This window comes from Ornithodoros turicata, chromosome 5 (assembly GCF_037126465.1).
Source record: "Ornithodoros turicata isolate Travis chromosome 5, ASM3712646v1, whole genome shotgun sequence".
NCBI lineage: Eukaryota > Metazoa > Arthropoda > Arachnida > Ixodida > Argasidae > Ornithodoros > Ornithodoros turicata.
The window spans coordinates 35,948,086-35,973,112 of record NC_088205.1 but is presented as its reverse complement, the minus strand read 5'-3'; the positions used below and the strand labels follow the sequence as shown (position 1 = coordinate 35,973,112).

Below are 25,027 nucleotides of genomic sequence, written 5' to 3'. Positions count from 1 at the left end.
AAAAGTACAGAGTTAGGTTACCAAGAAAAGGAATTTAGTTACAGTAACGAGTCACCTCGAACTCTGGTTTGTACATATGCACAGGATAATTGTTGTACACTCCACCACAGGCAAACACACAAAATTTATGTAGGCAGCCTGCTTTTTGATGCCAAGGTTTTTGCTTCTACTGCATGCCTGCAGTATGAAAAGAAGGAATACGTTGAAAGCAGATAAAATAGCATTTATTGGAGGGCGTATCTACATGGGCCAGATGTACATGTCGTGTCACCTGCTGAGGCTGTGCTCTCTAGGAGGGCTCCCCATATGTAACTTATTAGGGAGAGGTGCAAAGAATGGATGCTCCAAGGCCTCTCGTAAAGTGATGCGCTGTGAGGGCTCGTACTCCAACATGCGTGAGATGAGATCAAAGAGCTGCCGGTTGTCCTCGTCATCGAGTGTCATGTAACGCTGCAGGACCAAAAGTGCCCAATGGATAAGCATATAGAATGTAATAGTAGCTAATGCAAACCCTCGCTGTACATAGGGCTTAGGTTTAAACCTGATAAATTCAGTGCCCAATTTACACAAGTGAAAATTCAGCTACCCATACAGACACTGAAGAATGGTAAATACTTCACAATCGGCACTGTTGTACTGCATCATGTTCATCAGAGATGTGCCAGGCACTTTTTTTCTTTTACACACAGAAGTCTACTCTTTCATTGATACTGCCTGATTTTACAGTGCTTGAGATCCTGACATAAAACCTGATTTTTAGCTCCAATTTTTAAATAGATCAAACCCCAAAACACGAGGGTCTAGTTATATAATGTATTTACTCACATAAGTTGTGCACTTTTTTAAACCAAAAAGTCGGAAAAGTTGGGAGTGCACAAATTGTTCAGGAGCATTTGTAACAATATTTGAACGATGCAATATTCCAAATATTTTCTTTACCGGAGATGTGGGCTCTCGGTACAGCCGGTATTGACATTGTCACTGCATTTTGTAAGTGCGAAAGTAGTACTGGCCTAGCTTGCCAACGGGCACCTGTCGACAGTTGGCATGGTCAGGAGGTAAACTACCGAGCCACTACCTCAAATCTTACCAGTGAAATACAGCAAGACGCTGCAGGAAATTGCCGCTACTCGCACTGACAATCGAGAACATGCGATGTTTGCCAACTTTGTCACATCGTGTTATAAGTTCATTGTGTGTTTGTCCAGAGTTTCTTTGTGTTTGTTTTGCAGTTCCAGCGACAGTATTGCCTGTCATGTCAGTGGACCACCATCCCAACACAGGATGCAAACCGAACAAAAGCATGGCAGGAACTTTGGTAGTACAACGGCGTGGCAAAAACCACGCGCTAAGCAGAAACCAATCACTGCAGTCATCGGGCAGGATATCCATGCGCGAAAATGAAGGTGCACAAATTATGTGAGCAAATACGGTATTACGATTATAAATCATAAGTCAATGAAAGGCACTAGTAGTGGGACCCAAACCCACACTCTCTGGCTGCCAATCAGTGATGCTATCTTTACACCTAGGGTCTGAGGTTTTCAGGTTTTACCCTATTCTTCCCCGAATCGCACATTTAGTGATTCCGGTAAAACCCGAATTCTCCCCGAATCGGGCGTGCTTTTGTCGCGCGGTGCGAAACCACGACGCAAGATTGTGGCAGTGGGAGAGAGGGAAGGATCACCGACGGAAAGGGTGACACGCCCGGGACGTTTCTGCAGTGTGAAAACGTCGCGTGCACACCATGGCCTTGTACGTGCGGCGAAGAAACGCCTGTGGACGACCACCCGAAGCACATGGGACAAGGACAGAGCGAGTGATGTGCGCCAATGTTGCCACATTCGTCGACCACACGCGTTCGCGCGCGAATATCAGTAGTCTTAGCACACGTTAAAAATTGGGTTTTCCGAGGTCACACGCACACCGAGTGTGTGCACGGCGTGAAATCGTCGGAAACATGTTGCGGCGTGCATGGCTTCCAGCAGTTCTGCGTCTGTCGCGCCCGTTCGGGATGGTTGTACAGCTTGGGACAAAAGTTTACAGAACACAACACTTGCGTATTTCTTCAGCGGAGCAGCCCCCTGCTAGCTATCAGGAAGAGATCGAATAAGAAACAGGTGGCCGGTAATTCCATCCATTTCTCAGTATGTGTGTTGACTTCGGTTTGCTGCTAGAAAGCTGCTCCATTGGAGAAATGCGACACCCCGGTGTTTCGTAAACTTTTGTCCCAAGTTGTACCGCCCTGCGGCCGAAACAACACCAAGCAACTTAGTAGCAACTCAGATAGTTCTCAAAAGAAAGAAGTTGGGAGCCAAAGTAAGCGGAATTGCAGATGAATCGCCAAACGTAACGGAACTCTGATGCTCAGTCTCCTACTTCGACGCGGAAACAAAAACGAAAGCGTTTCTCACGTGAAGACTTAAGTTAGTTAAGTAACAGCGTCACACTACATGAAGTAGTACTTTAATCCATGTGCAGGTTTGCATTACCATGAAGATTTGAATTACCATTCCATTCAATGCAGGTTTTCTTTTTAGATTTGTGATATGTATTAACAAGCCTGATAAACCCGATTTTTACTTAATTCCAGAAATTTTACACCCAAATTCACCCAAATCTGATGCTGCTGTTTTCTACCAGATTTGTACGCCCCCCCCCCCCCAACTTTCGCAAAAATTATTTCCCAAAAACCTCAGACCCTATTTACACCATGCTAACGACTCCCGAGGTCACAGAGATAAAACTTAAGCCGCACTCGCTTGTAGGGGTTTGAGGGATGCTTTATGATCATTCAGAGGAGTTTGAATCCCACCAATGGTGCCTGATCAACTCACATTTCATAATGTGCATCCCTTGAGAGCCTAAAAATTAACTGTTAAACAACAAGTGTGACACGAAGAAAGGAGAAAATGATGAACAACACCAATCTCTAGAGGTGAGCTCAGGTGTACCCGCAGATATATGCGCAGTCAACACGCGATATGCGGGTAAAAGCTTTAGTGTCGTGGGCAAATTGCAGGTGTATGCAGGTTTGGCAGTAGTTTGTTACACATTAATTTTGGCACTTTCTCCAGTTTTCACTGAAAAAACTACCTGCACAAGTAAACTTTTCACATATTCCATGGTCATTTGACCTTTCACCGGAGCACCTTCGGCTTTAATTTACTTCAATAGCTCACAAGTTCTGTATCGAACATAACGTGAAACAGCCCGCGCTCGTGGAAATTCCTCTAGTTTCTTTAACTCCACTTTATCTGGCATGAAACGAGCCGATGATCTCAGTATCACGACTAGATTGGACTAGCTGTTATAGTCGGGCATTTTCCAACGCACCCTAGAAAGAGAATTTGATCGCACGACACGCTCAGAAATAACCGTCATTGCGGATTATATTGTTCTCTTTTCCGATTCGTTTCACGGTTTTGCTTTTCTGCGAGTAGAAATCCGGCAATGCTACGGGTAAAACGCAGGTGTACCTGCACCGCGTACGGTGCACGTATACCCGCGTTACATGCCGTGGGTTGCGAGTGGCACATCTGCGGGTAGCCGGTACGAATTTACCTACCCTCACTCAGCTCTACCGCTACAGAAACAGCGTAGCAGGCTCGAGCTCTAATGCGATACTTACTCGCAGCGGTTTACAGTTCTCCTTGACATATCGCCCTGCAGAGCTCTTCTCGTCCCAGTCGAGGTGGCCGTGGTAGAAGTACTTTGTCTTTGTCTTCCGACACATTCGGTAGGGAATGGGCCCGAGAATGCGTTCCATCATGGCCAGATGCTCTCTATTGTCATGTGTTTGGAATAGGGTCACACCCAGGTACAGCTCAAAGAGGATGCAGCCAACGCTCCAGACGTCACATGCCTGCTGCCAACCAAGCTCGAGGATCACCTCAGGTGCCCGGTAGTGCCGTGTCGACACAATGGTGGAGTGATGCTCCTCGTCAAAGGTTGCGGAACCAAAATCAATTAGCTTAATGCGGGTGTCCTTCACTCGTCGCACGTCCCTCTTCTGTAAAACGTAACGTAGTTCAATATAAAGGGTTCATAAAGTGTCATTTATGCCTAATACTTGCCCTGGATGGAATGAGAAATTAGGAAAAGAGGGAGAGATAAGAAGAGAAATAAGCCTAAGGAACAAAGAAGCACACAGCTTCTACCACGCAAGTGTCATCTAATGTCCCAGAATGTGCTGTGGTTTTCCATTCAGGAAAGAGGGAATTCCTTATGAATGCTCAAGATGACCCACCTTTTTGGCATTGTAGGTGATATCATAATCCGAGTTGACAAACAGAATGTTTTCTGGCTTGAGGTCAGTGTGTGTGAGCTGCTTTTTGTGAAGAACTGGCAAAAGAATAACAGTGTCAACAACAAGGTACAAGATTACCGACGACATAAAAACAATGACTATTAGGTAAGTGCCAGACAAATGACATATTGGCTGATCTGCCTTCGTCAAATGAAGACAGCATGGACAAAATTCCTGTAACTCAGTATTCCTGGTAACTGACTCACTTACTCTTTTACACTGACAAAAACAGTGTGAAGCTGCATTTTAACTCGCTAACCACGACTACACAACAGCAGATGGATCGTGATATTGTATTTCTTATAGGGGCATACCACTCTATTAGTTTGTTTTACGCACCAATACAAAATGCGACAACTACTTACACATAACAGAGTAACACAGTTGGTACCCAATATGTCGCACTTGTTCCAAGGGGTAAGGTTGATAGTGGTTATCCTTCTGCAAGCACTCAATCAGATAAACCAACAATACACGAAGCGTATTATCCTGCGAGGATGCTTATGGTGATCAACTACATAGTGAAAGACTGCAAGCAACAGTGGGCAAGACGGTATTAAACCAAAATGTGTATGCACACTGCATGAAGCAGACGCTCTACCACGACTGATTTTTCACCATAAACAGTCCGCACTCTCTATACCCACCAGGAAGTCAAAAACCGAGAGTCCGAGCATCTCAAACGCTATGCAAATGTGACCGTGGTAATCGAACCAGTCCAGCATACGCACACATAAGCTGCAAGGATAAAGAAAACACACCCATGCGAGAAAGGCCAAAAGGAAATGTATAAGAGGAAACTTACTGTCTGCCTTCTGGATCCCATGATGCCAGCCTCTCCAACACATTTATTTCCAGCTTAGCAGCTTCACGGTACTTTTCGACATTTTTTATTATCTTTAATGCCAATGTCTCATTCCTGCAAATAAGTTTGCACCATCCATTAGCTTCATTCATTGTTACAGCTGTAGTGTTACAGTAATGTTCTGAACCCTTAACATGAAACCCTCCGGGTAAATGTCACAGGGAAAAGGTAAAGGTTAGTGCAGTCCAAGTAAAGGACTTGTTGGGTTCATATCACCGCATGCAAGACAGTTCACGATCACATTAACTCCATGGTGCTACCCGCATATATAAAAGGTTCACCCTCAAGTGTGGAAGCTATCCACAAAGCCAAACCTATGCATCTAGTTCACCTCAAGGCAACTTACTTATTGCCAAGCTCCAAAAATTTACGGAAAGCCTTCGTATTTTCCCACGTGACAAACAACTAAAGTTTCACAACAGCATGTTCTTGTGTCATAGAAATTTATCCAAAACTGCACACCCAAGAGATGGTTGTGGAAGACTTTCAATCCTTCCAATCACATCGTTAAGGACAGTCCACATTCAGTGTCGCTCCGTAAGAAAAATAACACATAATAATGGTAATCCTACCCCCTCTCAACCCTCAGTGTGAATGTTAAAATCAAAACACACAATTTTCTTGCAATCTGGCTAGACTACATACTTTCAGGAATCATATATCTCACTGTCCTGGATAGACACGTCTCTATACAGCACAAATATGCAATCTTCGGAAACATTACATAAAAGGTAGTAAGCTATAGTTAGTTACAAGAAACGTGGTTCCGTTTTCAAATTGGCAACATCAGGAACTCAACTCCAACAGCTTTCATTCAAAATTCTACGCTACTGCAAAGTGAACATCTACTTTATTGTGACGGTGATATGGTTGTCTCATTGCTAAAGTGAACAATTCGACATGCATATGTTGCACCTGAAAAGTAGCCGCTGCACAAAGTGTATGTCAGTGGCATGCCACAGGCCTACAAACATGGTGCAATTCGTTAAAAAAATACGTTTTCACTAGTGCCAACTGGATTTATTGGTGTCACCAAAATTGTTACACCACACTGTTCACACCACAATTGTTACACCACAACAATCAGGTGTGCAAGACACAAATTTCAAAGATTTTTGCAAGACAAATTCCATGTCTGCTAAAGCACAGATAGCCACGAAGTGAAATGAGTTGGGCATACCTGGCTACGGCATTTCATCTATACAAAATAAGGTTCACTAAGTCATATGTGGCTTTTCTAGTCTTCTCCTACCATCTGCATTTACTTGAGCCTAGATAAATCAGATTCAACACAAAGTAAGCTGATAAGCGAGACTCGTGCTACTCCCTATTTCCTGCGAGCAGCAGTTTACTGCTGAATGAATTTAGTGAAGAAGCTCAGTGAGCTATGCCACCAGTCATGCCTTTTGTGCAACGACTTGGATTTTCCTAATACGCACAAGATATTGCTTCACATTGTTTTTCCTTTCAACATCCACCAAGTCGCTAGAGTTAATATTACGAAAGAGGCAGACGTCACGCGAAGGAGTTTAGAACCTATTTTTGATGTCCCGGGAACGATGTGTGCCAAATGCAAAAACTGCGTACCTCTTTTCGGCTATTTATAGGATCATCCCCCACCTTGCAAAGCTTGCACAACACATGCAACTATGTATTCTGTAAAGAAGGAGTGACCACTCACGTATGCATGTCGACGACCTTGACCACTTTTCCAAAAGTGCCCTCCCCGAGGGTGGCATCGATCTTGTCTGGAAAAGAGGTGAAGCACAGGCATGAGCTGAATGCAGCCAATGTGTGTTATCGGATCCCACCAAAAAATCCCCCCACCCAATTGGCCCTATGCAACCCGGCTGTCCGGTATTGCCCAGGCTTACGGACCGACATTACGGGGTCTAGCACCGACGGAGTAACGCAAGAAGAAGTCGACCAGTACATCGATCCTGCAGCAAGTCTCCAAGCCGGTACACCAGGTGGCCATCTTGGTCATCTTCCACGCTGGGGGGCCTCCTTCGTGGGGACTGCTCCGTCCACAGCGGGATCCAGGCGCAAAGGGGGGCACCACACCAAACCAGCAAGAAACAGCGAGGCACCGCACATCAAAACCTCTGCCTCCAAACAGGGGGCCTTCTGCTCCGACAGATATATACACACAGAGAAAGCAAACACAAGACGGGGACACACTTTGGTCTCCGGGCTGCGCAGCCTTCGGAGCAGGGCCGAACACGTCTGCAGCAGCATCAAAGACCAGCGGACACCACCCCAGAGGTTACCCCAACAAAACTTCTCACCGTCGACATGCTCCTAACAGATTCTCCCCCGGAACTCCCAAAATAAACCCTACTCACCCGAGAGCTATGCTGGTCGGGCTCCCGGCGGCGCGTGCTACGCCGGCGACGCCGCTGTTGGCTATAAGACTCCGACGAGCTGTGCCGCTGCCGTCGGTGGCGGCGGCGGCAGTTTCTCGACGTCGGACTAGCGTCACGGTGCCCGCTACCGTGACCACCGCTGAAATAACAATAACAACAACATCACTCATCATAGCGCGGGGATTCCGCGGACCTCTGCCTGTACTACCTCACCGTACAGCAGAGAATCAACCCCATCGCCATCTTTTTGTCATCGATCGGCGTGCTGGCACTGCGTTTCAAGAGAAGCGCTCCCTGGCTTTATCGCCAAATATCGCGCGTTCTACTCGTTAGGAGCGCAAGAGCTCCTGCGTCGCAAGTTTCCGTTAGATGGCTGCATTAACGAAAAGCGAGCAAAAATATGATGTTGACCAAGAACTTAGCTGGTTTGCGAATTACCGGACTCTGGTGCACTTCGTCAAAAAGTGGTGTTTGCTAGGGAAGCGTATGGAGGCCAACTTTCCTTTTCGGCCGCTTTCCCTACGGGATAGCCACGATTTGGCCGTGCTGGTACTACGAATTAGGACATTCATTCGAATACACAACAGTCAATCGGGAGCAGGCTTAACCGCCGTAGTCAGTTTCAGGGTCACGCTAAGTAAGACCTTAAATTACGCCGCAAGCTTCATCAGGTACAGGAGTCACAGATTCAAACAAAGCTGCTTTACACAATTGCCACAAGAAGATAACAGGCTTAAAACGAGGCATGTGAGCTTCATCTAAACCTGCCTGACTGCCTGAGCACACTCCAAGTTGTACATGAGCGTGGGACTTTCCACAACATCGTGTCTAGACGGTAAACCGTTTAATTCGTGGATGCTAGGCACAGCGTTTCAATCATACGCGGATAACAGCACACCTCAAAACTCGTTATAATTATGGAACTGGAAACTTCAAAATTCGGGCCGACATGACGCGTGAAACGCGGTTTAGTTGCCATGTGTCCGTCTCTCTCACTTTGCACGGACTTTTTCTTTTTGGCCCGCGAAAGAAGCGTGCACGAAAGAACTGATACAAAATTCCTGCACTTCAAACCTCAGCCTTCGTTAAACTTATCCCCACGCTTCGGCAATGCACTAAGGTAGACGCGAAAGAAAAATTCCAAGTTTTGATATGGAAATCAGGGACATCGTACACAGTGCCTCTGAACATTGCGCAACGAACATACTTCCTCCGGTCAATCAAAAGCATCCCAGAAACGCGGTGACCTCGCGGACTTGCGGAAACGCAAACTCTGGAACCTTATCTGCTGAGAACGGAATAGTGATAGTGTTTATTTAATGACGTCACCCCTCTAGAGCGCACTAGCTTCGAAAAGGTAAGACGGCCGTCATGACGCAGTCACCGCCCAAGTTTGGTTTCGGTTCACATTGGCTGCCATATACTATTTAGAAGACTACTAACGTTGAAAACATACAAGTAGCTGTGATATGGTACAAATAATGTTCACACAGTACAAGATCTTAGAAACACCAAGTGAACGGTGAATACGATGAGGGAGAAGGTCTGGACGGTCATGACATCCATAATGACATCAAATTCGCTAGTGAGAGACTCAAAGTGCAGGCTAACTGGTGAAACAGACAAAAAGTAACCCCAAAGAGGAACACACAGACAACAAATTTTAGTGATTTAAAGGGTTAGTTAGTAAAAGTTATTTAAAGGGTGTGTTCGGATGACGTCACTCGCAGAGGAGCGCCACGCTCCTCTGCGAGTGACGTCATCCGAACACACCCTTTAAATAATGCGAGAGTTGGAAAAATGAAAGGTTGTTACCGAGAGAAGCCATTGGGAACTAACTACCTGGGAGGCTACTGCTCCAACTCGTTTAGTAGAAGAGTAAATATTTGGGCCTGTTAGTACATATCTAAGTGTTCAAGTTTGGTGCTGCTGATAAAGCGCCCAGATCACTGGAAGCATTCCTCCACAGATTCCGGATGAACGTTCCCCTAGGCAACGCGTTCCTAGCGGGATAGCTCCGTCACCAATCTGCACCCAATGTAGAGTACAAGAGGACTGAGCACATACTGCTCAGCTGCGAGCGATTCACGGCAAATCGTGGCGCGCTACGGAGTGCACTGGACAAACTCGTCAACGGTCCTCTTGACATCTAGGAAGTACGAGGGGCGTTCAATTCAAACCGGGACTTTTCATTTTTCGCAAAAGTAAAATGAACTTACAGGCGAGAAAGAACTTTTATTTTTCAACGTAATCTCCAGCTGCACTAATGCACTTGTCCCAGCGTTTCAGGAGGGCTTGGTTGCCAGCAGCGTAGAAATCCTTACCGGCGCGTAGCAGCCATGATCGGACCGCATTCTTGACCTCGTTGTCGCAGCTGAAGTGCCGGCCACCAAGGAACGCCTTCAGTGGCCCGAAGAGATGGAAATCGCTGGGGGCGAGGTCTGGACTGTAAGGGGAATGTGGTAGCAACTCCCAGCTAAGTTCCTGTAAGGTGCGTGTCGTGAGATGCGCGGTATGCGGGCGTGTATTGTCCTGTAGGAGGAGGACTCCTTTGGTGTTCATGGTGTTTGGTGTTCAACTCGAGGTGTTCATGAATGATAGTGTTCAACGTTCCCACAGAAAGGTCCGTCTTTCGAGCCAGTTGGAGACATGTTATCCGTCGGTCCTTGAGGATCAGGTGCTCCACAAGTTGGATGTTCTCAGGAACTCTGACACTGGGCTCTGAGCCGCCCCGGCCGGGATCGTCCTGCACTGATGTACGGCCGTCTCGGAACCGTTTGCACCACTCAAACGCTTTGCTCGGGCTAAGTGTATCGTGGCCCTACTGAGCCTGAAGTTTTCTGTGAATTTCAGATGAATTTACGCCTTCATTCACGAGAAACATGACAATTCGCTGCTCGATGTGCGCGCTCACCTCGTTCTCGGCCATCTTGTCTAGCACGTGTCTTCTGTTTTGCACAAACTTTGGACCACTAGGACCACTACGTGGTGAACGCGGAGGCCTGTCGCGTGCCATTTGTACACTCAGGAGACAGAAAGTCCCGGTTTGACTTCAACGCCCCTCGTACGTGCACAGGTCCGTGTACTTGAATGGACAGCCGTATATCGGCAAGTTGTGTTCCTCTCTGTGATTCCCTTCATTTCGTGGAACAAGCATCCTATTTGAAATCACTACAACAGCATTTACGTTTACATTTACATCCCAACAACCAGGGCACGGAAACGAAAATGATCGGCTACTATTGAATTCGGGTAATGGCCATTACCTTACTGTTGTGCTGACGTTTTTTTTTTGTTTTTTTTTTTTTTTTGGGGGGGGGGGGACTCCATTCCTTGTATCAAGGCATTTTTCTACAGAATTGTTAGAGTCCCTAGGGGAAGTGCGGCTCTCGGAGAAAGGAAGTTACTTGCCTAGAGTGGAGAAACGGGTTAGTTGTAACAAGGTTCGTGCTGCGTTATTTATCAAAAAGTTACTTGCGTACTGCATGTGCGCGAGTCCAAGCAGCACTTAGGCCAAAAGGCAAGAGCTGCGGGCTGCAAAGCCCGCAACGAGAGAGAGTGGTCAAAACGGCCGAAGAAATCAATACGCCGGAGACTGAAGAATGGAAAGGCAAAGTGAAGAAAAAGCAAAGACTAAAGTGCTACGGCAAACACCAGTCGAAACCCGAATTTTGTACTCGATATACAGGAGACAGAGGAAGCGCACTGCAAATGTCTGGAGTGTTGAAGTGTACCCCCACCTGTCAATTGTGCGGCAAAGGGATGGAAAGTCTCTCATATATTGCCCATGTGCTTCACCCAGAAAGCTACGAAACAGAAAATCAAGAAGACTCCGTCGCCAGCCTATTCTGGGAAACTGAAACACATCGACAGAACGGATGGATGGATGTTGTGGCTTTTCCCTTTGTAGCGGGAGGTAGCTTGTACCACGTAGCCTAAGAACAGAGACGCGTCCGCGCTTACTCTAAGTATGAGATTTATCTGTAACTATTCTCTTGCGCGTTGTCAGTGCCAAATCTGTTTTTAAACCACTAGTTATTTTGCCGATTCTTGGTTTTTCCCACCATATGCGCCAACTGCGGGGAGGCTTGGAGGCCTGATCCCCCCCCCCCCCCTGGAACTTTCCCAGGGGCGTCCCTCTGGGAAGTCTACCCAGACGACACTGAAGATGAGCGTTTCGAGGGATATCCTAAGAAATGCGTTTTTTATGCGAGTGTTCATGAAAATCCTGTAAAAATTTGCTTTCCGTCATAACACGGAATTCCCGACACCCTGCCCCACCTCTGTGTATGAGAGGGAGGGTGAGGAGGGGCGTTGTTCCCCGGCGCCCTCTAGCAGATTGAAAACTCTTCGCCTATGTTTCCCACTGTACCAAAGTTTACCTCGTCCATATGTTCCGAAATCCCGATGCCTCCCAGAGATACGCCTGCCTGGGACGGTTCAACTCCCTGGTATCTCAAAACAATCCTTCTCACGGTTCCTTCTCAGTAAGCAGCTGGAGATTACGTTGAAAAATAAAAGTTATTTCTCGCCTGTAAGTTCATTTTACTTTTGCGAAAAATGAAAAGTCCCGGTTTGAATTGAACGCCCCTCGTACTTCCTAGATGTCAAGAGGACCGTTGACGAGTTTGTCCAGTCCTTCTCAAACAAACACGGTTCTCTTCTTCCTGTACACATATACTGCACATTTTATCCAACGTTTCTGAATACCTGGCTATACGGGATTTTGTTCGTAATATTTCCGTACAGGCCTCAAATAGCATTGCGCTTCTAGTGTTATCAAAAATGTTCTCTGGCCGAATTGCAGTCTCGTGTGCTCTGTACACCTCGAGGGACGTTTCCCCCCCCATTTTCCTTGCCCACTGCCTGGTTTCCTCTTCTCTCACACTTGTTTTATTGCTCTTCTTCCTGCTCGTCCCAAGGTAAGAACTTTGTTGAAAGACGTCGTCCTTTTTCGCCATTCCGTATCTACATTGTTGAGAAATATGCATGACAAAACCTTCCTAGCCCATCTGCTTTCTTCTAATTTTCTCAGCCGAGCTTCGTACTCGATCTTACTTTTAGCCTCTCGTCCCTCAAGGAGGGGCATCCCACATCTCCCATGACTCCTTCCTTCGGTGTATTTCCATGTGCTCCTGGTGCCAATCTTCCTACGCCCCTCTGGCGTGTTTCCATAAATGACTGTACTCCCGGATTTAGGCAAATTACTGCGTTTCCAAATGTCAAAACCTGGTACCATCACCCACTTCCAAATCACACGGATTACTTCGTACTACCAGCTATAAGCCCACAGACCCCCGTTTTTCATTATTGCCGAAGTTACCCTCGTCCTTTTCATCAAAATGTCATCCTGTTCTTTTAAATAGTTACGGCCCGTATTTACCCAAACCCCTAAAAACACGAATTCGAGTGGTCATTTTGTGGCTACCTTTTTTTGTCAGATCCCGAGCAGTCATGGTCGCTTAGTCAAAGCGCAGCAATCTTGCATGTTCGCGTGGTGCTTTCCGAGCGCCCGGAATGACATCATAGTGTTCGACAGCGCGATCCGTTTGGTAGAGTTGAACTATGCTCGAAGCTATGGGGGCGAACAAGGTCGCGCCCGAACACCACGGTCTTGAGGGGATTACGATGGCCCCCGAAAGGGATGCGACCTTGGGTTTTACTTTTCTTTCAATAGGAGGCACCGAACATGTGCCCATTCGTGGATCCCCCCTTCCGATCTGTTTCGGTCTGTCTACCAACGTCATGATGACGTTTCTCGGGTAGAGGTTTATTGGCCAGCATGCACTTTTTTTTTTGCCCGGTCTCGATACGACAGGGCATCGGATTGCCCAACTGTATTCGGTGTCGTCACATCCGCACTGTGAGGCTTGCGAGGGCCGCATGTCTAAGTTGGCGCGGGTTAGCAGACGACGAAACCCGAAGGTGAGCGACCACAATGCCCCTGCCATGATCCAAGCGACTAAAACCGCTAGGCTCCCGGCACTCACGTTCGGGTGGCAACTGTTACGTGACCCAGCGTGGGCAAAAGGCTAGCAATTTCCGAGTGCTTGACCGTTTTGCCATTAGTGATATTTTGGACTGCTTTATCCTGTACGGTCAAAGGGCCCGGGCAACGTGGAATACCATACACACTATGCAAGTTTTAGAAGGCTGGAGACAGCACGTAACAAAGAGTCAGTCCAGTGTCCACTCAGAAAGCGGCAATACGGGACATTCGCAGATGGGCAACGACCAGGGATGGGCATAAATACACTTTTCGGGTATTTAAATATAAATACGAAATACTGCATGTTTTCATGTATTTAAATACTGCCTATAAATACTTTATGATGAAAGTAATTAAATACAAAATATAAATACATTAAGACAGTATTTAAATACTGTAACTACTTCTGTAAATACTTTGAGCCGTCCAGGCATATTATTCTTTTAAATTATATAATAAATGGAGCCGCTTGTGGATGCATCTCCGCTGCACACGATGCCCACATATTTACTTATTTTTCCGTGATGCAGTGTGATTATTTCAGCATCTTGCGTGGACAGACTTTCCATTGAACGGAAAACGGAAACGTCTCCTTGAGTCTCAGGAGCAGAGAGGGGGGTCTAGACAGGACGGTAACGGGACAAGAGCCGACGACGACTCAAAACCAGCTAATGAACTCGTTATCGCTTCTTCCACTTTCTCTATGTTGAATAAAGTGTTAATTTGTTCATTTGCTGGTTGTGAGTCGCCATTGGCGGTTCTTGTCTCCTGTCTGTCCTGTCCTGTCCAGTCCCCCCCCCCCCCCCCCGACTGCTCCAAGGACTCAAGGAGATGTTTCCGTTCAAACGTATACACCAGCTTGCCTGCCTCCTTCGACTTTCCATCTTCAGCGACGACAGTGAAAAACTCCCCGTCAAAAACTGTCTGGTGCGCTGCAGCCATTGCCCTGAGTTCCCAGTGAATGGCCGAGTAGAACTGCCGCTAACGGTTTAGACACCAGGCATTATGATTTATGAAGTAACGCAAGAGGGTTACGAATGACATCTCTCCCAAATTGGTATTCTCATTTCTCTCCCAGCTTCCAGGGCTGAAGCAACTGTGTTGGCGATGCCCTCATTCGCACATTGTGCAGTTTTCTAGAAGGACGGAAATCCCCGAACACATGGGATGAGTGACCTGTAGCCTCTAACCAAAATACCCTTCATCGCTGGAGGCTAACAATGTGGAACTCCAGAAAAGCCCACAAAGACGGGAGGAAATATATGCATGTAAGGGCTGTTATGTTGTCGTTATGAAGAAGAATATGTACTTTTATTGTTGATTTCAGATGCATACAACCACGTGACCAACGAGCTAGAGGGAGACGGAAAGCCTGCGCTGAGCTACAGAGAAGGGAACGAAGCTGTTTGACAGTGGCCATGTCGGTGTAGTACTGTGCCAGTGCAACGATGGTGTACGAATTTTAGAGGCCGACATCAGGTCGACACAAACAGTGAGAAGAACGTGTAGTACAGAGACTAGCTTCGGGCCCACTTTGGCGGCAACATGCACATGTAAAGCGGGTTTGAGCAGCAGGTGCAGTCATATTTGTACACCGCTCATCAAGGTTGTAGAGGCGACAAACAAGGGGCTCACGATCGAGTGCTTCGTGCACTGACAAGGCATGTACACGGAACCGTTCAACTGCAAGGAACGTGACCCCTGCAACTATGGAAAAAGTTTATTCTCACAAGCAGCAGCCAACGCCTACAGCGCAGTTTGGGGCTCACACAGAAATGCTGCGCCACTTTGAGGGCTGCATTACTTACCCTCGCTGACTCTCCCGGTTTGAAGTCCTTCCTCTGAAGATTCGATACCTACTGTTGTCGAATCAGCTTGTTTTTCTCTCTTTGTGGAAACCCGTGCATTGCAAAAGGCCTCGAACGCGGGCAGTCTTTTTATAGCGACGGCTCGTGAATTTAACAAACAGCTTCCTCCCACACGATCAGATCTCTGTCACAGTTTCTACACTCAATCACTGAAGAAGTCTTCCCTCTGCTTTTCCAGATTTTGCACAGAACTGTAGCACAGCGGCAAAAAAAGTACACAGGCTCTCGCAGAAGGCAAGCAATGGCGTGGCTACTGTGGCGCTATCTACTAGCGCCTGAAGCAACTGGCTGCTGTAAACGGTCTATAACCAGACTTGTCACTGCTGAACTCAAGCTTAAAGGGACGGTCTCGTACAGCTGGGGCGACTCCGAAACTTAGCCAAAACTAGCTTCACAAGTACTGTACACATACAACCGTCAAAGTTTCATTCGGAATAACCAAGTCGTTTTCGAGGAATTTGTCGAAACGTGCCGTAATAGCAGACGACGAAATCTGCGCTTCTCTCATGCAAACGCCACGTATGACGTCGGCCTGTGGGTACGTCGTTGTTGTCATGGTAATTTTAACTTGTAGAAGCACCTTGGGTTGAGTCATCCCCTTTGCTCTCGAAATGGGGACACTCAGGCATATACCTCCGTGTGCGGAGAATGGCGCATAATCGGATACGTGGAAGCTAAATCACGCGTTTTCTTTTCCGCGAGTATTTAATTCGGATTTTAAATAAACACGCAATCCTTCTCCATGTACGTCGTCAGCGGCACTTCATTTCGAAGCATGATCAGTGTACAACGGGGAGTGTAATGGAAGCGCGCGCAATATGTTTTTGGTTGGAGCTGTAATGCGACCGCGCGCACCGATGGCCAGAGACTTCCGATTTGCGATTGTGGATAGGGTTGTCCTGAGACTTTTAACTTGTCTCTGAGGATTAACATAGTTGTTCTAAACCACCATGCTTGCCGCTTCTTAGAATGTGCGTTTTTCACCTGAGAACTGAAAGCAAATGTACGAGAGTTGCCACGAGAGATGAGAAGCCGCGGAAAATGAGAGAAGAAAAGCCCAAGGCCCCAATTTTCCGGGAGATTGGAGGGCGCGTCCGTACAATCGGGAGACTGAACATCTCCCGGATAATTCGGAAGAGTTGGCAGATGCATCACTCGCTTTGAGGTTTGTCGTTCCTTCTACCTCCACCACCATTCTCGCCAATGAACCCGGCTTAACCGTGCACAGCACCACCTTGTGAAGTGGGAGCGACTTAAAAAAAGCGACAACAACTGAGGACCCTCGAAGATACTGCCTCAGCCTCACGTAAGAGACAAATTGAATGGCTCTCTGCAATAATGATGTAAGTTAAAATTTGCACTTTAGAGAAGATTCCTGCAAGCTGCCACAGCAATTGATAACGATATACCAATAGCAAGCATGGTGCTTTAGAACAACTATGTATTAACCTACACTTCATCCACCGTTTCCGACTCATTTCGATAAAGCTACTGATTTGGCTCCTTGGTATGTATCATCCACGTCGTAAGAGTGCAAAACAGGAACAACAAAACAGAAGAGGACGGAGACAGGCATCCATCCCCTTCTGTTTTTCCTGTTTCGCACTCTTACACCATGGACAACTCATTTTGATCACCGATAGTGCTCTGGTACACAGTAAAGAACTCCCGGTTCTCTAATGCAATATATCTCAGACGTTTAAAGGGGCACTAAACTGATGGTCATATTTTGTCTAAAAAACTAGGGGTGTGCAAATATTCGAATTGCCGAATCGAATCGAATATCACTATTCGATTCGCGAATCGAATATCACTATTCGATTCGCGAATCGAATATTCAATATTCGATTTTTCGAATATTCGACTATTCCACGAATATGAACGACACAACCCAAAAGTGGGCTTCACCTGATGCTTCCGTGTATGAGGTGAAGCCTCCTTTACGAAATTGCCCTTGCTGCAGGACCAACACAGGCTGGACGGTGTTTAGTTTAAGATAACTTTATCCAAAGTTAGTTTCGTAGACATTTTATGTGGAAGGGGCGGCGCCCCTCCCACATGCAGTTTAGCAGTGCCGACGAGGGACTTTGATTTGATGTCTGTGAGGTTGACTTTAAAAAGTTAGACTACAGCCCATGAACAAGAAGGGCGTCTTAAAGATGTCCTTTACATCTAAAATTTCAGTAGTGCAACTTCCTTGGACGAGTGCAAAGAAACTAAAGGGTGTTCATGGCAAAACTGAGGCAGGATGCCAATTCGTTTGTTTCACAAATGGCCTGTGGTTGTCTGAAACAATTACAGCCTCATCTGTATAACATGCTACTGCCTGACATAAAATTTCGAAATGAAGGTAACCACTTCAGTACTCCAGTAAGTGTAGGCTCACCTGAAAAGCAGGAAGCACTCTCATGTAAAATTAAAGAGTAGGGGCTTTAAACAGAAGAATTGCATGTGTCTCTCGTGACAGTTAGTGCCAGAAAAATTACACTAAAGCCATGGGCTACAAATTGGAAACTTTTAGTGCGAAAGTCACATATTGTAAATTTTGCACAAATATTCTATATTCGATTCGGTATTCGGAATTTTTTCCCCCATTCGATTCGATATTCGATTCGACTTAAAATATTCGGATTCGCACACCCCTATAAAAAACTACACAGAGTGAAAGCAGGGGTTTCACTCTACCTAAATATGTGGAAGACTTTGTGTAGCTCAAGCGCTTTAACTATTTAAAAAGCAAATCAAAGAGCGAAATCAGTGCAACTCTCCCCTTCGTCTAATGCTACAGCAAACGTCACTCGGCTACAGCAAACGGGGCAGACTCATCCCCGAATGACGTTTTGCGTCATCAACCAATCTTGGACGTCAGCCGCAGGGGAGAACCTGTTTGCTGTTGCATTGTTGCGGCTCCGTGGCTGAGGAGGGGTTTCACTTCAAACTCATTTCTATTAGTGACGGCGGCCGGAAAAGATGTACAAATAATACGTTGCGGAAGGACATTCATCGTGAATGTAGTGTAGTGGCTCTCAACGCTTATTCAAAAATGCAGCAACATAAGTGGTGGCCCGCACGAAACGTTAAAATGACATCGCTCCTATTGTTGTGGGAACTTGAAGGGCGGAGCAAGTTCAAGAAATAGTGCGCAACGCGCTCTGTAATTACTGCGCTACTATGTCGTTGTCGACCTTCATAATTTAAGAAAATATGTTTCAGAGTTAAATGGACATATTTCTACTGATACATCATTGCTATTATATCGGTTTAGTGCCCCTTTAACATCGCTAACTTTTTTTACCGGTACTTCTGGACGCGGTGGTGGGTTGGTCGTCAACGCCTCCAGCCTAACCTTACAAGTAATGGGATATGTTTTAGCACCAATAGTACTGCAGCGTTCATGAACGTTTTTCTTCTTTTTGAGTCTCCCTTCAGATTGCTTGAATCCTCAGGAAAGGACTCTGACGAGGAGCTGATTTGTCAACTCTCCATGACAATGAAGTACCGTGCCGTAGGGGCCTTCAAGCACACGCAGCCGTTTGCTATTGTTGCGTCGTCCGAAATTGTGTAGGCACCACCTGTGAGTGCCAACGGGCACTACAGCTTTCCTGAAACTGGAGTTACTGCACCAATTTTCTAATGCAGCACTCAATGGTACTATATATATTTCACCGTATTTTAGTACGTTACGTATGTAGAAACGGGTATTTTCGTGAACAGATTATTTAACCTACACTTCGTCCACCGTTTCCGACTCATTTCAATAAAGCTACTGATTTGGCTCGTTGGTATGGACCATCCACGGCGTAAGAGTGCAAAACAGGAACAAAAAAACAGAAGAGGACGGACACAGGCCTCTGTATAGTATATGGTAGTATAAGGATGGAACAACTCATATGCAAAATGTATTATCTGGTTCCATTGCACCGTTGCTGCGCAATTACTGTACACTGTCATTACGTTACACGCGACGTATTATGTTCACATCAAAAGCAGTATATTGTTGTAGTGTACTGCTATCTGTGCGTGGGTGTTTCCTCGTGGCTTATCTTTTATCGCAAAGAGAGCGTGACTGTATGAAGGACACGTGCACGTGTAAACCTACTTAAGAGCAATAAAGACTTGGTACGGGGCTTTTGCCCAGACAGAACGGACAACATGGTGTCAGGAGTGGTGGCCCCAAACGCTACGTGCCTCACTCTGCTTCGGTTGAAGTAACTACGACTACTGACAGCATGCCTGACAACAAGGAGGTGGCTGCTATGTCTTCTGCCAGTGGGGCCGGCTGCTTCAGCGTCCTAGGTGCCGCAGCCCTTCTCCCGCCGCCGCCTTTCGACTTCAGTAACACCGGAGAGTGGCCATCATGGATTCAGTGTTTTGAGGATTATATGTTCGCAGCTGGATTATATCAGGCGCAGGAAGAAGTCAAGGTACGGACACTGCTCTATTGCATGGGCCCCAAAGCGAGAACAATCCTTGTGTCGACTTGTAAAGAAGAGGGAGTACCGAAAACGTTTCAACAAGTGAAGAGTACTTTGGACGACTATTTCATTCATTCAGTCAATGAGGTTTATGAGAGCGTTCGCTTTCATAGAAGATCCCAGGCGGCAGAAGAAACGGTGGACGAATTTTATACGGCACTGTGCAATATGGTGAAGAAATGCAATTATCGCTCAGCTGAGGTGCAAGAGCGGCTGGTGCGAGACGCTCCATTGTCGGATCTATTGTGTCGCATCCCAAAGCTGACGCTGGCGGAAGCCCTGATTCAAGCACGTCAGTACGAAGACTCTGAAAAAGAGAAGCGAGCAAGGGACAACCAAGCCCAGAGCCACCACGAGGAACCAAATGTGCTTAACATAGATGCTACAGACGTTGCAAGGTTACCGGGAGAAAGGAAGTTAGAAGAAGGGTCATGCCAATATTGCGGACGTGGACAACATCAACGACTCGACTGCCCTGCGAGGAGAGCGGTATGTCATTATTGTAAAAAGATGGGACATTTTCGCGAAGTGTGCCGGGCTAGGAAGAAGTCTAAGAACGCAACATTGGACACGCTCCATTTAGAAGAGGTGGAGAACCGTACGGACAGAGCAAGGTTCACTAGACTAGAAGTTAACGGACACTGGGTCTGGTTTAAGACAGACTCGGAAGCGGAAGTTACGGTAGTACCAGAAGACCTCCCGTGGGTGCCTGAGCTCTTGGATCCAGAAGATGTCAGCCTTACGGGAACCGGAGGTCAGGCGCTTCAGGTTCGTGGCTTCTTTCCGGCGACGCTTACCTGGAAGGATAGGACAGCGCAGCAGAGGGTGTACGTCTTGTCTTCACTGTCGACGCCACTTTTTGGACTTCCGGCCACAGAAGCCCTCGGCGTGGTCAAGTTCGTCGAGGGTGTGTCGGCGGTGAAAAGTAAGTTATTTGAGGGCCTTGGCACGCTACGCGAGGAGTATACAGTACGGCTCAAACCGAACGCGGTCCCCTTCTCCCTTTCTGTGCCTAGAATGGTACCCATCCCATTGCAGAAAGCAGTTAAAAAAGAGTTAGACAAGCTGGAAAAAGAAGGCGTTATTCGGCGTGTGAATGACCCAACCCCGTGGTGTACGGGCATGGTGGCAGTTCCGAAGCCATCGGGAAATTATCGGATTTGTGTGGACCTCACGAAGCTCAACCAGTCGGTCTTGCGGGAACGTCACATATTACCAACCGTAGACCAGGTGTTAGGACAATTAGGAGAAGCTAAAGTGTTTTCCAAGCTATATGCAACATCTGGTTTTCACCAGGTTCGGCTGGCAAAAGAAAGCCAAGAACTGACGACTTTTATCACGCCTGCAGGGCGATACTGTTATCAACATTTGCCGTTTGGGTTGACATCAGCCCCAGAATATTTCCAACGGCAGATTCCCGAATTTTGGAAGGGCAAGAAGGCGTGGTTAACATGATAGATGACGTTCTTATTTTCTGAGCGGATAAACGTCAGCACGACGAAAGGTTGAAGCAAGTGCTTGATTGCTTAGAAAGAGCAGGAATGACGCTTAACAGGGACAAATGCGAGTTCGGTGTAACAACCGTAAAATTTCTGGGAGTCTTTGTGAAGCCAGACGGAATTTATCTGGATCCTTCAAAAGTGCAAGCTATTACAGAGGTGGCCCCACCTCAGGACGTGAGTGCCGTTCGAAGGTTTGTAGGCATGGTGAACCATGTAGGAAGGTTTTTACCGAATGTTTCCCAAGAAACTGCACCAATCAGAGCATTATTGGGAAAAGGAGTCGCATGGATGTGGGGACCAGAACAGCAGCACGCCTTTGAAGAGTTAAAAGTCTTATTAACGTCGGGACAGGGTGTCGCTAAGTACCCCAACCTGTTTCACCCAACGACTGTTTCAGCCGATGCTAGTTCATATGGGCTAGGAGCAGTGTTGATTCAGCAACAGCCGTCCGGAGAACGCCTACCGGTCGCTTACGCATCAAGGTCAATAACAGAAACCGAACAGAGGTATAGCCACCTGGAAAAGGAAGCCCTGGCGGCAGTGTGGGCGGTTATACGTTTTGATGGGTATGTGCGAGGACTACATTTCTCGTTAGAAACTGACCACCAGCCACAGAGAATACAGCGTTTCCGAATGAAGCTCATGAGATACCAGTATGACATTCTGCATGTTCCAGGCAAACTACTGGCGACTGCGGATACACTTTCACGAGTGCCGGTTGATGTACCTTGGATGAGGTCCGTGGAACCCGTAGAACTTTGCGAGAAGGAGGTACTGAATATAGTGCACCACGTCCTGCCGCTGAGTTTGCAAGAAGTGAGGGATGCACAAAAGGTGGATGGCGAATGTGTATCGGTGAGGGAATACGTTGAAAAGGGTTGGCCACAGCAGAAAAACGTGCCAGTGCACCTTAGGAAGTTTTGGACTTATCGAGATGACTTGAGCGTTGTGGATGATATTTTGCTAAAAGGTCATAGGTTGGTGGTGCCGGCAGCACTTCAGAAGAAAGTGCTTTTGCTGTTACACGAAGGCCATCAAGGCATCGTACGCTGCAAATCGCGAGCACAAGATACCGTGTGGTGGCCGTGTATTAACAACCATATTCAGACACTTGCATTTAACTGTGAGGCATGTGCAGGCACAAGAGTGCTTCCTAGGGAACGCTGTGACGATACCATAACGCCAGACCAACCGTGGAAAATGGTGGGAATAGATCTATTCCACTTCAAAGGTGAAGAATACCTTCTCATGGTGGACTATACGTCCAGGTTTCCAGAGGTGCTGGCTCTTAGCAACACGTCTGCAGAGGCGGTGGTCAACGCGTGCAATAGCGTTTTCGCACGGTTCGGAATCCCCGAAGTGGTCAGAAGTGATAACGGCCCACAGTTTGGTTCAAGAGAATTCCATAGCTTTGCGTGCGCTCATGGACTTGAACATATTACCAGCAGTCCTCGATACCCGCAATCTAACGGGGAGGTGGAACGCATGGTTAGGACAGTGAAACACTTGTTATGGAAATCCAGTGACCCCTTTCTGGCGTTAATGGTTTACAGGGACACAGCAGGCGCCAATGGATTCAGTCCAGCTCAAGTGCTGATGGGCCGAAAGCTGAGAACGCGGTTGCCCACACTACAAAACAAGCTTCGTCCTAGATGGCCACCATGGAGAAGGTGGAAACAGTCTGAGAAGAGATGCAAGCAGCGGCAGTCAGAGGACTACAATCGCCGGAACCGAGTGCGATCACTTCGGCCCTTAAGACCTGGACAAGCAGTCTGGGTCACAGACATTAAAAGCAGTGGAACGGTCCTGAGCCCTGCGCACCGATCTCGTTCGTATTCAGTGGTAATAGACAGAGGAGTGATAGAGAGAAACCGGCGGCATTTGGTTGCCTACGAGACAGATGAGGAACAAGCGTCTAGGAGCTCTTCAAGTGCTTGTGTGACAGAGGACCGATTTTCGCCGCCTGTAGCAACAGCTGGGGAGGAGGAAAGTAGTCAACACAATAAAGGTGACAACGAGCGAATGTTTCATTCCCGAGGTACACCAGATGGACGAGAGGAAGGCACCAGGCCGGTGAGAGTCTCAAGGTTTGGTAGAGTGATAAGGACCTCGCAACGCTTTAATTTGTAACTGTGCTTTAAGTAGGCATTTAGGAATGGTATTGTGTAATTAGTTATTTAATTAATTATTTTCCAATAATGTTAGTTAGTGACATGTGAATTCCAGTAACGCTAGCTAACGTTAGAATACGAGGGTTGAGTCATAATTTCAAGTTAAGAGAGACTCGATTGCCGATCAATCTTAACCGGCGTTGGTGAAAGTGGCCCTAAATGTGTTAACCAGCTTCTACTAACGGCATTCGGTAAATTAGGAAATGGTTAGTATTTCTTCATGTAAATAATGGAAAGAAGTGATGTTTGTACCGTTTCTGTTGGCAGAGGCATAGTGTCAAAGCCAGTGCATATGTTTATGCTAAGTAATTCACATTGAGATAGTCACTGTAACAGCAGTGTAAAATGCATACAAAACCCTCACGGTTGTTCAAGAGATTAGGAGCATTGTATGAGCATGCCTCTCACAATATGCCTCAAATGTGCTATCTGCATTAAGCAAAATTTCTTGGAATGAATGTTCAAACCCTGCACAAGTCTGCCTGGTAGGACAGAATACCAGACACTCTGTCCAATTTGCTAGGTGAAAAGGGGGAGGGGCAGATTCCGCTTGACCCATTTTCCTACAAAATCTCATAAGAAAAACGTTGACGATGCTGTGAATCTAACTAGCGCCATACCTGTAGAAGGCTTAGCACGGCATACACCATTTGGTAATGAACGCGAGGGTGCACCTTGATATTGGTGTTGCGACGTGTATCAATAACAAATAAAGAAGTCTGAACGTGTTTTTTATCACCTAATACTATCATGACGTAAGCATGAAACACGGAGCAGCCTTCATTCCAGTGCAGGATATCGCTGTACTTGACGCACCTGACGTGTCCACGAGCTATAATGAGAGTCGTTTGTAGAAATAATGGTTTCTCACCTTCTGGATACCTTCCTGCGCTTCCTATGGCGATCCGCACTGCTCCTGGAATCGCTGCTTTCCGAGCGGTCCCGATGTCCATATCTCGACCTAGGCATCTGACCAACAATATTCGTTGTAGCACCCGCCATTAGTTACATATGTGCGCCCTAATGACGCTGCAATTGATCCAACACTGCACTGAAACGTACAAAAAGAAAAAAAAAAATGAAAAAAGGAAAAAAAGGGGAAGCACTGGAAAATACTAAGCTTTGGAGCACCAAGAGCTAACACACCATATATTAGTTATCAATCGACACGTCTTATCAGGCTTAGCAGCCTGAGGTTGAGGGATGCTGTGTTGAGGGAACCGTTACTCACATTTCGCTTTGTGTTAGTCAATCGAAGCTCCTACAAAATCTTCGCACGCCTTGTCTCAGAAGTACAAGTATTTCAACGGTCACACAAAGCTAAAAAACGGCTACAAACCGTCCCGTCGTTGCGATACCAACACAATTTGGCGATCTGCAAACGTCAATGTCACGTGGGCAAGCATGCGGAATGCGCATGAGAGAATGAGACACACGACTGGACCAGACTCCGTTGTTTTATGGTTGTCAAGTTGTGAACGG

General features: G+C 46.8%; 1 protein-coding gene across 5 annotated transcripts; it reads right to left on the bottom strand.

Annotated features, from left to right (window-relative positions):
* Positions 1 to 208: 208 nt before the first annotated feature.
* On the bottom strand, positions 209 to 24,979 carry LOC135394354 (dual specificity protein kinase CLK2-like). 5 transcript variants are annotated; one of them, XM_064625056.1, is made up of 11 exons: positions 24,885 to 24,979; positions 24,417 to 24,514; positions 7,463 to 7,679; positions 7,108 to 7,192; positions 6,856 to 6,922; positions 5,115 to 5,228; positions 4,957 to 5,047; positions 4,675 to 4,750; positions 4,250 to 4,344; positions 3,632 to 4,012; positions 209 to 450 (listed from the first exon to the last, which is right to left on the bottom strand). In XM_064625056.1, exons 2-11 carry the CDS (start codon positions 24,512 to 24,514, stop codon positions 268 to 270), a joined length of 1,407 nt encoding a protein of 468 aa, XP_064481126.1. In that variant the 5' UTR covers positions 24,885 to 24,979; the 3' UTR covers positions 209 to 267. The 5 variants fall into 5 exon arrangements, with proteins under 5 accessions (XP_064481126.1, XP_064481125.1, XP_064481127.1 ...); XM_064625055.1 differs by having other exon boundaries at positions 24,777 to 24,957; XM_064625057.1 differs by having other exon boundaries at positions 7,520 to 7,679; positions 24,777 to 24,956.
* Positions 24,980 to 25,027: the final 48 nt, after the last annotated feature.

What these genes read in the sequence shown, in the direction of transcription:
- LOC135394354 (XM_064625056.1), bottom strand. Translation starts at nt 24,514, where the DNA reads ATGCCTAGGTCGAGATATGGACATCGGGACCGCTCGGAAAGCAGCGAT. An exon ending in CGCAGGAAGGTATCCAGAAG is followed by an intron (nt 7,680 to 24,416) that starts GTGAGAAACCAT and finishes TTGTTATTTCAG; the next exon opens with CGGTGGTCACGGTAGCGGGC. An exon ending in ACTGTGTTACTCTGTTATGT is followed by an intron (nt 4,345 to 4,674) that starts GTAAGTAGTTGT and finishes TTCTTTTGCCAG; the next exon opens with TTCTTCACAAAAAGCAGCTC.